The sequence below is a fragment of the Mixophyes fleayi genome, chromosome 4 (assembly GCF_038048845.1).
Source record: "Mixophyes fleayi isolate aMixFle1 chromosome 4, aMixFle1.hap1, whole genome shotgun sequence".
In the NCBI taxonomy this organism is placed as follows: domain Eukaryota; kingdom Metazoa; phylum Chordata; class Amphibia; order Anura; family Limnodynastidae; genus Mixophyes; species Mixophyes fleayi.
This window is the reverse complement of record NC_134405.1, coordinates 54,839,044-54,850,971: the sequence shown is the minus strand read 5'-3', so window position 1 is coordinate 54,850,971 and position 11,928 is coordinate 54,839,044. Positions and strand designations below refer to the sequence as shown.

The following is an 11,928-nucleotide window of genomic DNA, read 5'->3' as shown; positions in this document are numbered from 1 at the left end:
GTAACCTTCCTGATTGCCGCTACCACCTTCACCTGATAGACTACTTCCTCTGCCTCTGGCGCATCAGGATCGTAGTACCCCTCCCCACCCTCAATTGATGCTCCTTGGCACACTGACACTTGGGGCACAGCTGGTCTCAATCCAGAGAACGGTCTTCTTCCCCGTGGACAATTTCTTTGTATGTGTCCCGGGTGTTGACAAGTAGCATGTCCTAGGGTCGGATACTACTGGACCACGAGGTCTGGGCACACTAAAGTGCGCAGCTGCGGTACGTGGCGGCATGGGGCGTAATGTAGCTGGCGGTATATCTCGATCGGGTGGGGTCCTACGAATAGTCGCCCATTCACCTCCGCTAGGTCCCCTCCATTGGGGACGGTTTGCAAGGAATTCATCGGCTAATGCTGCTGCTTTCTCTGAGGTAGTGGGATTTCTGTCCACCACCCACTCTCTAATTTCTGGAGCCATTTTATTCATTAGTTGCTCCAATATAAAAATGTTTTAATTGTCCGTTACGGTTGTGGCTTGCTTTCCTTCTAGCTACCAATTACAGTTTATTTGCAATAAACTGCTAAATTCCGTATAAATAGAGTCACTGCTTCTTGATATGGTTCTGAACTTAGTGCGGTAGGATTCAGGGGTGACCGCATATCGCGCCAACAATACTTTTGGAATCTCCTGGTAGTCTCTACCTTGCTCTGGGCTCAGGGCATGGTATGTTTCCTGCGCTCGGCCCATCAAACTAGGTATCAAATATTTCGACCACTCTGCCACAGGTATATCATGCATTGCCATCATGGACTCAAATAACTGAAGGTTAGTGTTAATGTCCGTGGCTGATTCCACTAAGCGTGCTACATCGTGATATCCCAATCGCGGCATCTGTCTTCCTTCCAATACTGACATTGATGCCACTGCAGGTACCACAACCGGTCTATCCAGCGCTGCTCCCAATACTGCTGCCCTCTCATGTGTGGAAGCTCCTGGTCCAAGCACATCCAACCAAATCTGCAGCTGCTCCGTGTTGCCAACAGTTATTGCAGCTGCCTGAGTTGTCCCCCCCCCGGTTCCATTATGGAGTTCCCCTGATGGGTCCTGAACCACGTCCTCCTCACTAGGGTTTTCTACGTCCCACTGAGCCAATTTTTCAATTAGGGACACCCTGGTATCCGTTGAGTTGATTTAAATTTTTCTTGCCTGACAAAGTTCCTGCGGGACTCTTTTCTTGGTGTTTCTGTATGTTTGTGCTGCTGTCTCCATTCTGCTGTGCTTTTCCAATTCAGTGCTTGTCACTGAGTGATCCCACCACTTGCCACCAAATGTGAAGATACGTGGTTCCCAAATCACTTTGACAGGGTATTAGGGGAAAAATAGAAGGATGATTTATTCTGGAGAACAGGATTAAATACAGCATTGACTCGTAACAATAACAGGTCCAACAAATGAGGAAATCAGTTCAAATTAGTCCAGTGAGATATGTTCCACAGCGCATCTCTGGCAGATCATCACCTCTTTGCCAAAAGTTAGTTACACACGTCCAGCTCCCAGGGTAGCCTCTTTTATCACTTCCTAATCCCACCTTGTGATCTGCCTGTCTAGGAGAGTTACAAAAGGTCTTGATTGGTGGGCTTCTCACACTATCCTGCCAACCATCACCTTACATACACTTCATCTTAGTGAGTACAATGGCCTATGTCAGTCACTTACAGGGCACTTCAGAATTGTTCCTAATGACTGTCATTGTTCTTCTCTTTACAATGCTGGCAAATATGTCTGATTAAGAGCAGGCAGGGCACAGTCAGGCCTCAGGCTCCTCCGCGTCTGCATCCAAGCGGAGGCAGCCAAATTACACTCCTCAGGTGGTGGAGATTTTGGTCCAGCTGGTGGTGCAGAAGCTTTACTCCACCACCCGGCAGCTCTCCTCCCCACCCAAAGCCAGGATCTGGAATGATATCACAATGCAGGTCAATGTTGCAGCTCCAATTCGTCACACGGTGGTAGTGATACAAAAAACGATAATATATTTTTGTGGTCCACTAATTCTTATATTGTTATCTGCAGCCATAGTACAGGTCAGGTTATTGTTAAAAATAATGTAAAAATTGATATGAGCTAGAAAGGATTTTTGGTTTGGAGGAAGGCTCATTGTTAAAATTTGCATTTTGTTGACTTGTGGAAATTTTTCATGGCCTTTTTTAATTTTTGCCAAAAATCCCTAGATCAAATACATTTTTTATATATAACTTTAACAATTAAAAGCAAATATTAGTCATTTCCCTACTTTAATTTTTTTTAAATCTTTTCTCATTTCACACAGCTGGCAAGACTTTAAGCATTGTCTGAAAGAAAAGTTAAGGGACCCACGCAAGCATGCACAGATGACAGGTGGTGGTCCCCCAGTGCAATTACTACTCACTCCCCTGAAGACTACGGCACTGGCCTGAATGGGTTTTGGGCCGTATTGAGACTGGATATAAGCCACCCCTATTAGAACCTCTATCTCCCATAAGTACATTATAAAAATTTATACATTGTTTAACATAATTGCATGTTATTACTTGAATAAAATAGCCCCAGCCACCCAAAATTAACTGGCTTATTGGTAAATTTACAATTAGAACACACTGCACCAGGTAAGTCATAACGCCTCTCCTTTTGTTAATAAACAATTAACTGTATCAGTTATTACAATAATTTGTATCAGAAGGAGGGGGGATGCACCCACACACAATTAGTACCATGTATGCTAAAGAAACCAAAAGAAGGGAATGTGCGCTTTTTGGGCATACAGTGACTGTAACACCTTATTAAAATAACAATCTTTATTAATGTGTATTAAATATATACACATAAATTCCAACTATAATCAAATTCTTTTATAATCCATGTTGGAGAAAGTAACTTCTACCAAATAATAAAACGTGAGAACTGATTGGAATCCAAATAAAAGGACTGTTAACATGGTAGTGATATATTACCTAGCCGTGCCGCTGTTCTGAGAGTTTATAATTATTCTATATAATAGTAAGTGTCATATATTAACTTCTTCTAATTATTCACTTTTGATAATACAATCTTCATATATCCATTTGTAGAAATTATACCATTCACATGATAACAATTAGTAAAAGTTTTTGTTTTACCAAATGGTATGTCTGTCTGTCTAATTTTTTTAAATTCCTTTAATAAGGTAACTGAAATCCGTGCATGTAGCTGATGGAGTGGTTTATCTCAAATATAAGGGATTTCATCTATAGTGGCTTAATTAGTGCTGATATTCAGACATCGAACATTATTTCCTTTTGTATGTCACTTGATAATGAACTATACAGAAGAAGAGCCACAACATTTATGGGGTTTTACTGATATATACTGTATATCAGTGCCCCAAACCTTATGTGAATGATTCAATTGTCACTCAATCCCAATAAGTGACGGATAAAACTGCCTGTTATTTTAAATAGAGGCGGGGGTGCAGTTTAATGAGAGCCCTTACTATATAGTCTGCATATTTAATGAGAGCCCTCACTATATAACCTGCATGACTATACTGGCTCAATAAACTTAATTTTCATCAGCCAAATACTCAATAGAAGCCCAGACTTTAAGTTCTATAAAGGTTGCTGTAATCTCGACCTTCTGCTATCCTGTATTATGGATCTCCATATACCTAGATTGGCTCTTCTTCTGATAGACTAAGGCTAACAAGTATTGTCAGTATCATGTGAAATAATCGATTATAATACGTTTAGAAAAGCGTAGAACAGCAAACACAGCGTCCATCGATGCGCGTTTCGCTATAAACTTTAGCAAGGCAACCCGATGGTCTGCCTTGATAGGTCTTTTATATCAAGAGACAAGCCTACTATTCAAATGTCATTCAATGTTTATAGTAACCTCTTCTTCATTATGAATAATCGACATAGACATCGTCCAATAGAATAGCGTGTCCCGCCTTGGTCCGCATTCTGATAGGTTATAACTTAAAAAGGTAAACAAATTGATGTGTGTTGTCACTATTGACCTTATACTTTATACCAATAATCATCCCGATCTCTGATCAATTAAATTACAAGGAAATAATAGGATGGTCTATCCCCCCTTAATCAAATTCAAATGGATTGTATCACGGTCTCAATAGATTCCGGGTTTTTACGACGCGAATCCTAAGATTTGCACAGTTAGCGTTTACACTAACAGGGCGCGGAGTCTAACGAGCAGATGGTGTTCACAAGGAACTGCCGCAAAAGCAGTAAGGTCTTAGCTGCGTCTGCTCGCAGGTCGCGGCCCCTGCCAGAGTACTGAGCGAGACCCTCTTAGAGAGGCAGAAGAGTAGAAGGAACTAGATAGGAATGTCAACCTTGTAGACAATAAAGTAGCAGGTACTAGAATATAGTGTCAGCTTGCAGATGAGTACTATAGAGCAGTCGGTACCCGAGTGGAGCGTCAGCTTTGCAGACGAGTAGAGTAGCAGGTACTTGAATGAAGTGTCAGCTTTGCAGACCAGTAGAATAGAATAGTTGGTACCTGAGTAGAGTGTCAGCTTTGCAGACGAGTAGAGTAGCAGGTACTTGAATGGAGTGTCAGCTTTGCAGATCAGTAGAATAGAATAGTTGGTACCTGAGTAGAGTGTCAGCTTTGCAGATGAGTAGAGTAGCAGGTACTTGAATGGAGTGTCAGCTTTGCAGACCAGTAGAATAGAATAGTTGGTACCTGAGTAGAGCATCAGATTTGCAGACTAGTAGGGTAGCAGGTACTTGAATGGAGTGTCAGATTTGCAGACCAGTAGAATAGAATAGTTGGTACCTGAGTAGAGTGTCAGCTTTGCAGACGAGTAGAGTAGCAGGTACTTGAATGGAGTGTCAGCTTTGCAGACCAGTAGAATAGAATAGTTGGTACCTGAGTAGAGTGTCAGCTTTGCAGGCAAGTAGAATAGAATAGTAGCCACTTCTTAGGTACCCAAAGGCAACTGAGGAACAGGCACTGAAGGATTGCAGGAAGTGCCTTTTTGTATTAGGCGCCAGGATTGCCTGGCCAATAGGAGAGCAGCCATAGTTTTCATAAGCAGCACAGTGGCCTAGTGGTTAGCACTTCTGCCTCACAGCACTGGGGTCATGAGTTCGATTCCCGACCATGGCCTTATCTGTTTGGAGTTTGTATGTTCTCCCTGTGTTTGCGTGGGTTTTCTCCGGGTGCTCCGGTTTCCTCCCACACTCCAAAAACATACTGGTAGGTTAATTGGCTGCTGTCTCCCTCTCTGTCTGTCTGTCTGTCTCCCTCTCTGTCTGTGTGTGTGTGTGTGTGTGTGTGTCTATATTAGGGAATTTAGACTGTAAGCTCCAATGGGGCAGGGACTGATGTGAATGAGTTCTCTGTACAGCGCTGCGGAATTAGTGGCGCTATATAAATAAATGATGATGATGATAAGCTGCGCAGAGCAGCACCTCCGGGGATGTCTTGCGTCGGGGAGAAGGTAAGTGTATGTTTTAATAACTTCGTTCAATAGCCACTTTGGTATTCTTTTGTGGTGGTATTGGGTGTCGGTATCCCCAGCATCGTGATACCGATTATCACCGGTCTTTTCAGTATGGACATCCATTTCTCTGATGAAACCGTTTAAAGTAACAGAGAAACGCGTCTGCTTTGATACTTTATCCATTTGGCACTGTGGACCTTTGGACTGATTGTTATCCGAAACCCGGGGTTAGTTTTAATTCTATTGGATTGCAAAAGATGCGGATCGATACTGGGACATTTTATCTATCATCTCTCCATTTCTTCAGCGGCCTCCAGGTGGAAAAGCGTCTCTTCATCTATGTATCTTATTTAGCACTCATTGCTGCAGTTGATTTCTGCATGCTAACAAGTACTTTTCCGTGGTGGAAGGTGATCCTCTGGTGCAACCATTTATTACAATACCAATTACATGTTAAGTCCTTGATACTGATGTGCCTTTAATTGCTGCTTATTGACTATTTATTATATTTCAGTTGATTTTAAGTATTTATATATTTTTGTCTGGTTTATATTTGTATATTACATATTGTGTGAATTCAGCGCTCTCCTAATATCCTTTGTCTTGTTGTCATTTGCAGATTCAGATATCTGCATATAGGGATCTGCGGTCCAGGTTTATCCTGTTTATTTATGCATGATTCTTAGCGCCTGATGTTTTTATTTGTTTGTTTTACTGAAGGTAAGGAAAGACCTGCTCTTGGCTACCAATGAATGCTCTGGCCTTCAAAAAGTATGTTGTGTGCATAGTCTTTGAAGTTTTGTAGTATGGTTGCAGGCCACCTTCGTCTATTTAGTTTTATAAATGTCTAACTCTTCATTCATGCCACTGTCCATCCAAAGACTGATACTGTTGCCTGTTACTGTATCTTCACTGTCTATGATGAATGCCCTGTAACATTCAGAATATATTGTGTGCGTATTCTTTGAAGTTTTTTTATTATGGGTGCAGGCCACCTTCGTCTATCAGCATCATAATTTATTTATATAGCAACAGGAAATTACATAGCTCTTTACCATTGGGCATCTACTTGTCTAAGTATCTTCTGATGTCTCTGTCCATCAAATGACATCTGATTGTTACTGCCTCTTCACTCTCCATGATGCATGCTGTGTACTGTTCCAAATTTGGTGTGTGTGTAGTGTTTTAACATATTTATATCTTGCACATGGCTACCATCTGGGTGGTATGGGAGGTATTAGCATATGGGGCCCGGGCTTATTTTTTTTTTTTACGCCTGGTGGTCCAGTGGGAATGCGGTGCAGGCAGCCTATGCTACTTAATGTGGCCTCATCATTCATCCATAGAATATTGTACTACAGCTTGTGGTACAATATTCTATGAATGAATGACACATATGTAGTGTATACTATGTAGTGAATTACAGACAGTAGGAGGTTAACATTAGGGTGCCCCAGTGGTCAATTACAATCCCCACATGAACATCTTGAGGAAAATTGCTGCTGAGCTTCAACCCATATTTCAGAAAGATGATAGACTGAAGGAAACATTCCCAGATTTAAATCTCCTTTCATACACACAGCCTCCAAACTTAAGAAATCTCCTCGTTAGAAGTCCCCTCTCATTACCATCAGAGACTGGCACCATCCCTTGCAAAATCAGAAAATGCAAAACCTGCCCCCATGTCCTATCAACAAACACAGTCCACATACCCAACACACAGCGGAGCTATAAGATAACACATTCTCATATACATCCTTCAATGTGGTGTATATTATACAGTGTAAAAGGTTCCCTGAGGGAATATACATTGGAGAGACCAATCAGAAACTACAATCCAGGATGAATCTACACAGACACACAATAAGGAAGGCTATGGACACCCCCGTGTGTAAACACTTTGCTGGACCAGGACACAGTATGACAGATTTAAAAGTCTTAATGCTAAAAGGTGTCACGGAATTTCAAAGATGGCCGCTAACCGGTATTAGCGCAACTGAACAGGGAGGCGCAGAGTCTAACTTACCCCCGGTATTCACCAAGGACCCCCGGCAAGGGAGTTTGGGCTTAGCTGCAGAGGGCACGCAGGTCACGGTTTTCCAAGACAGTCACCGGTGTAGTGACAGTAGTGACAGTAGTGTAGTGACAGTAGTAGACAGGCGTAGTCAGGCAGTCCAGGTCAAAGCCAAATGTGCGGTGCGGTACACAGGGAGGTTCCAGAGAGAAGTCAGGTCAAGCCAAATAGTCAAATCAGTCGGGTAGTGAGGTACCAAAATGAAACACAGGAGAGTAGTAACAGGAAGCCGTGTCAGAACCGTAGAACACAGGATCAGAAATTCAGGAAGCGCTGGAGTGATCCAATACTCTGGCACCCAACATGTGTCAGAGGGTGCTCTATATACCATAAGGTGCATCCTGATTGGGTGATGGAGAATTGGCGGTCAGACACGCTGACAGGCGAGCGGAGATAGCAACGGGACCCGACTGAACAGAGAATGCGCACGCATTGCGTGCAAGGAACAAGTAGCGTCACATTGCTAGGCAACGGGATGCGGCTGACTAGAAGGTGCAAGCGTCCGTCTCCTGCAAGTGTCAGTGCGAAGACGGCGCCTGACAAAAGGTCTTTTTAAAAATGAGAAGGTAGAGAAAAATATAGGAATTGAAACTGATAAGAACTTTCTATTCATTAACTCAAGGACTCAATATAGCACCTGGATTTATGACCCACTCAATGGACACACTTTACACCCCACAGCAGAGTAACTCCAGATCTCTGAACTCCTTGGACTTTTACTTTTCCATCCGTAACGAAAACCTTCATTTTAGTTCTTTAGCTTATCTTAATGATGTATTCACCCCATCACCCCCATCACCGCCCCCCTGTACAAATTTCTTGATGTGACAGCTCTTAAATGTTGTGCCTTCCTCAGTCATTCATTTGTAAACTCACCTGATGAAGGGGCCTCTGTGCTCTGAAAGCTAGCAAATATAATATTTTTTTTTGGTTAGCCAATAAAGGTATCACTCCTATAATACTTTTGTCTGTTTTGACACAAAAGTATTTAACATCACTTAAATATAAAATGTATCTACTGATGTCCTTATTGCTCTAAATAAATTCACTGCCTGTTTAGAAGAGACATTGCTTGGCTGGGTTAACTCTTTAGATACCAGTGAGTGAAGTGTTAACTGTTTAGCTACCAGAGTACAGAGTTTGTGCAATTGGGTATTTAAGTCATAGGTTTGCTGTGGGACTTATACTTTAGCTGGTGGCAATTGTGGAGAAGGGTGGCAGTATGTGTCTGTGTTGAGAAAAGGACCAGCTAAATCTGTAGCTTAAGAGAGAGGTGAGTGTAAGGTTCAGATTGGAATCCTGTGTGTTCCCTTACAGTAAGCTTCCAAGTCACGAGTACACAGAGTGTGGTTTGTGACTGGTAAAGATAGTCAGGAGAGGTTCCCTGACAAAATAGAGGTGGAATATTGTTTGAATAGTTGAAGATGGAATAAGATATTAAATCGTGGAGTGGCTAGAGGTGGCTATTTTTGACATATACATACATAATATATTATGAAGTAATAATAGTTTGGATTACCTTTTAAAGTTACAGTTACCTCCAGTTATCACCGACGGCGTCATGCCGAGTACTCTGGGCTTAATTCATAGACAATTAGTGCTGGCTTTATTTATAGCAATTGAACTACTGTTAAATTGGAAATTTAATATTGCATATTTGCATTTCTCTGTTTAATGTGATACTGTGTCTGCTACAATTATTTTCCTAGTTGTGTCAGGTGACATTAATCTTTCACTTGAAGGAAGGTAAATTTCATGGAAGGGTTCCTGTAAAATAAATATATGTTTATTTTATGTTATTTGTGTCATCATTGTGTATTGGGGGTTTGGGGACTACCTGTCTTTTTGATGCTGGATACATCCATAAAGATGAAGATAACCCACACAATGTAGATTCGCACAACACAAACATTTAGATACTACTTAAGGGGTGTTACATTGACAAGTTTTGATCATATAACAATTACAGACTTGCCAGAGACTCTAATTCAAGTCACAGAGTACTCCCTATAACATTGGAGAAGTCTCTTTGTCTCCCTGTATCTTAAACACCAAATACTGCAAGCTCAAAGTTATGTCATAAAATAGAGGTTGTCAGGGCCACAAAAGTACTTTAAATGACAGTATGCAGCTCAGTAGTTGGACAGCAATAAGTTGACTCAAGTGAAAAGCATTTATTGAAGATTTGAATAACAAAATAAAATCTTTAAGAAAAACGAAAACAAAAAGCCAAGAACAGATGCACAATTATATAAATCAAAAAAATTATAAACTGATTAACATATGTTCTCATATTGTCTACCAATAGGATTGTCAGAGCTCTAATCGACTACATCCATCTGGTATGTGTGGTTAATGCTGCCATACTTGTTTTCCACAATACAAGTATAATTCCCCTTATCGGATGGAACCACTGTGTCAATAATAAGACTCCAAGTTTGAGAATCAACCTGGAAGCAGTAAAAATTAAATAGGTTACTTTATATGAACATAATTAACAATTAAACAAATAGATACATTCTGCTTACAATAATATGCATGCTTGTTTAAGCTATACTCTACATTTAAAATATTCCTTGCAGGGCTTTTTACATCTAGTTAGGGCTGTCTACCTCTCTACTTACATTCTCATTCTTTCCTTCCCTGTACCAGAGTGTCACTTCAGTGCTGCTGTGACCCAATTAGGATAAATTCACTTTAGCTTATAGTTGCATTAGAGCGGTCATTACTTTAATTATTTCTGGATTGTGTTTATATTATCTTATCTCTGGTGACTGTGTATATTGCAACCGCCGATGGATTACATGCTCTCTATATGTCCATATAGTTAGATCTAGAGCATATATATTACACTTAGTGCTCTGATATCTCAGCTCGTCCCACATATTTTTTTATAATTATAATATATTTATTTGTGTATATGTTTTAATAAAATTTGATATATTTTACCTACCAGCGCTGCCACTTCTCCTTAATACATTTACCCCCATGTGTCTCTACCAGTGGCGGATCCAGGGAGGGGGGGGGGCGATCGGGGCAATCGTTCCCCCCCCCCCCCCTAGCAGGGGCTTGCTGCCGGCGGCTGCACACTGTGCAGGTCCGTTCGGCAGTGATAATGTGCTGCCCGGCTGCTCTGATTGTGTTTTAAACACAATCAGAGCAGCGGGACAGCACATTATCACTGCCGAACGGACCTGCACATACTGTGCAGCCGCCGGCAGCCTTAGAAGTTAGAAAGGGGGCGGGGCCTAAATCGCCCCCCTATATCGCCCAGGGTAGAAAAAATTTCTAGATCCGCCCCTGGTCTCTACGGGTTTTCATTAGGCCGTCACAAACAGCGATAACAGAGGGCAGGAATTGGCCCGAAGTAGTATAAACATTGAGGTTGTTTATATTAAAGAAAAAGTATTGAGCTCAGCAAGATGTCGAAGTATAACTGGAGGTAATGCAGCTTAGAGCGTCTATGCATGATTCAGCAGGTGTGAAACAGAGGAAAGTCTCTGGGAGATATGGGTCGTCCTTCCTTGCCCATGGCAGATGTTTTGTCTTCAACAGTGGTCACTGTGATAGGGGGCAAGAATGTTGAATTAAATATGTCTCATGTGGTGGAGGACATCCCAGGAGAGAGTGCACTAAAAATTCAGCCCTTGGTGCCACTGAGCAACCCAGTACAGGGGCACCTGCTCGTTAAGGCCTTTTCACCAGTGGTACTGCCAGTATTGGGTTTATGGTTGGATTGGTATCCCAATAGACGAGCAGCACAAATCTTATGAGATGGTTTTCTTCACGGATTTAAGCTGCCATTGAGTGGACAGGTTCAGGTAGTCACATCAAGAAATCTGCAAGGGAAATGCCACTAGTGGTTCAGGAAAAAGTGGATAAAGAAGGTAGTTTGGGCACAATGTGCGGCAGTACAGTGGCTTAGTGGTTGACCTTATCTGTGTGGAACATGTATGTTCTCCCTGTGTTTGCATGGGTTTCCTTCTGGTGCTTTGGCTTCCTCCCACACTGCCAAAAAACATGCTAGTAGGTTAATTGGCAGCTATCAAATTGACCCTAGTCTGTGTGTGTGTGTGTGTGTGTGTGTGTGTGTGTGTGTGTATGTGTGTATGTTAAGGAATTTAAGCTAAGCTCCAATTTGGCGTAAATTGGAGAGAGCTATGGCAGGTGCAGTAAAAAGTCATCATTTATTAGACTCTCTGAGGAAGTCAGGGAGGATTTAGTTACATGGAGTCTTTTTGTGCAACATTTCAACAGGGTTTGTTTATGGACCTCTCCTCCTGCCAATGATGAGGAAATCCAGCTGCTTACAGACACTATTTGGTCTGCTGGGTTTGGGGGCCTATCTGGACGGTAAGTTGTGCGTGCTGCTGTGGCCTCC

The 11,928-nt window shown here is 41.9% G+C and overlaps 1 protein-coding gene across 2 annotated transcripts in view; it reads right to left on the bottom strand.

The window, feature by feature from the left end:
- Positions 1-9,706: 9,706 nt before the first annotated feature.
- LOC142151426 (fibroblast growth factor receptor 1-like) overlaps positions 9,707-11,928 on the bottom strand; it is a 102,925-nt gene continuing 100,703 nt past the window's right edge. For both annotated transcript variants that reach the window (XM_075207045.1, XM_075207046.1), the window contains exon 9: positions 9,707-9,997. In XM_075207045.1, the coding sequence (XP_075063146.1) occupies positions 9,869-9,997 (129 nt within the window). In that variant the 3' untranslated portion in view covers positions 9,707-9,868. The remainder of the gene's footprint in view (positions 9,998-11,928) is intronic.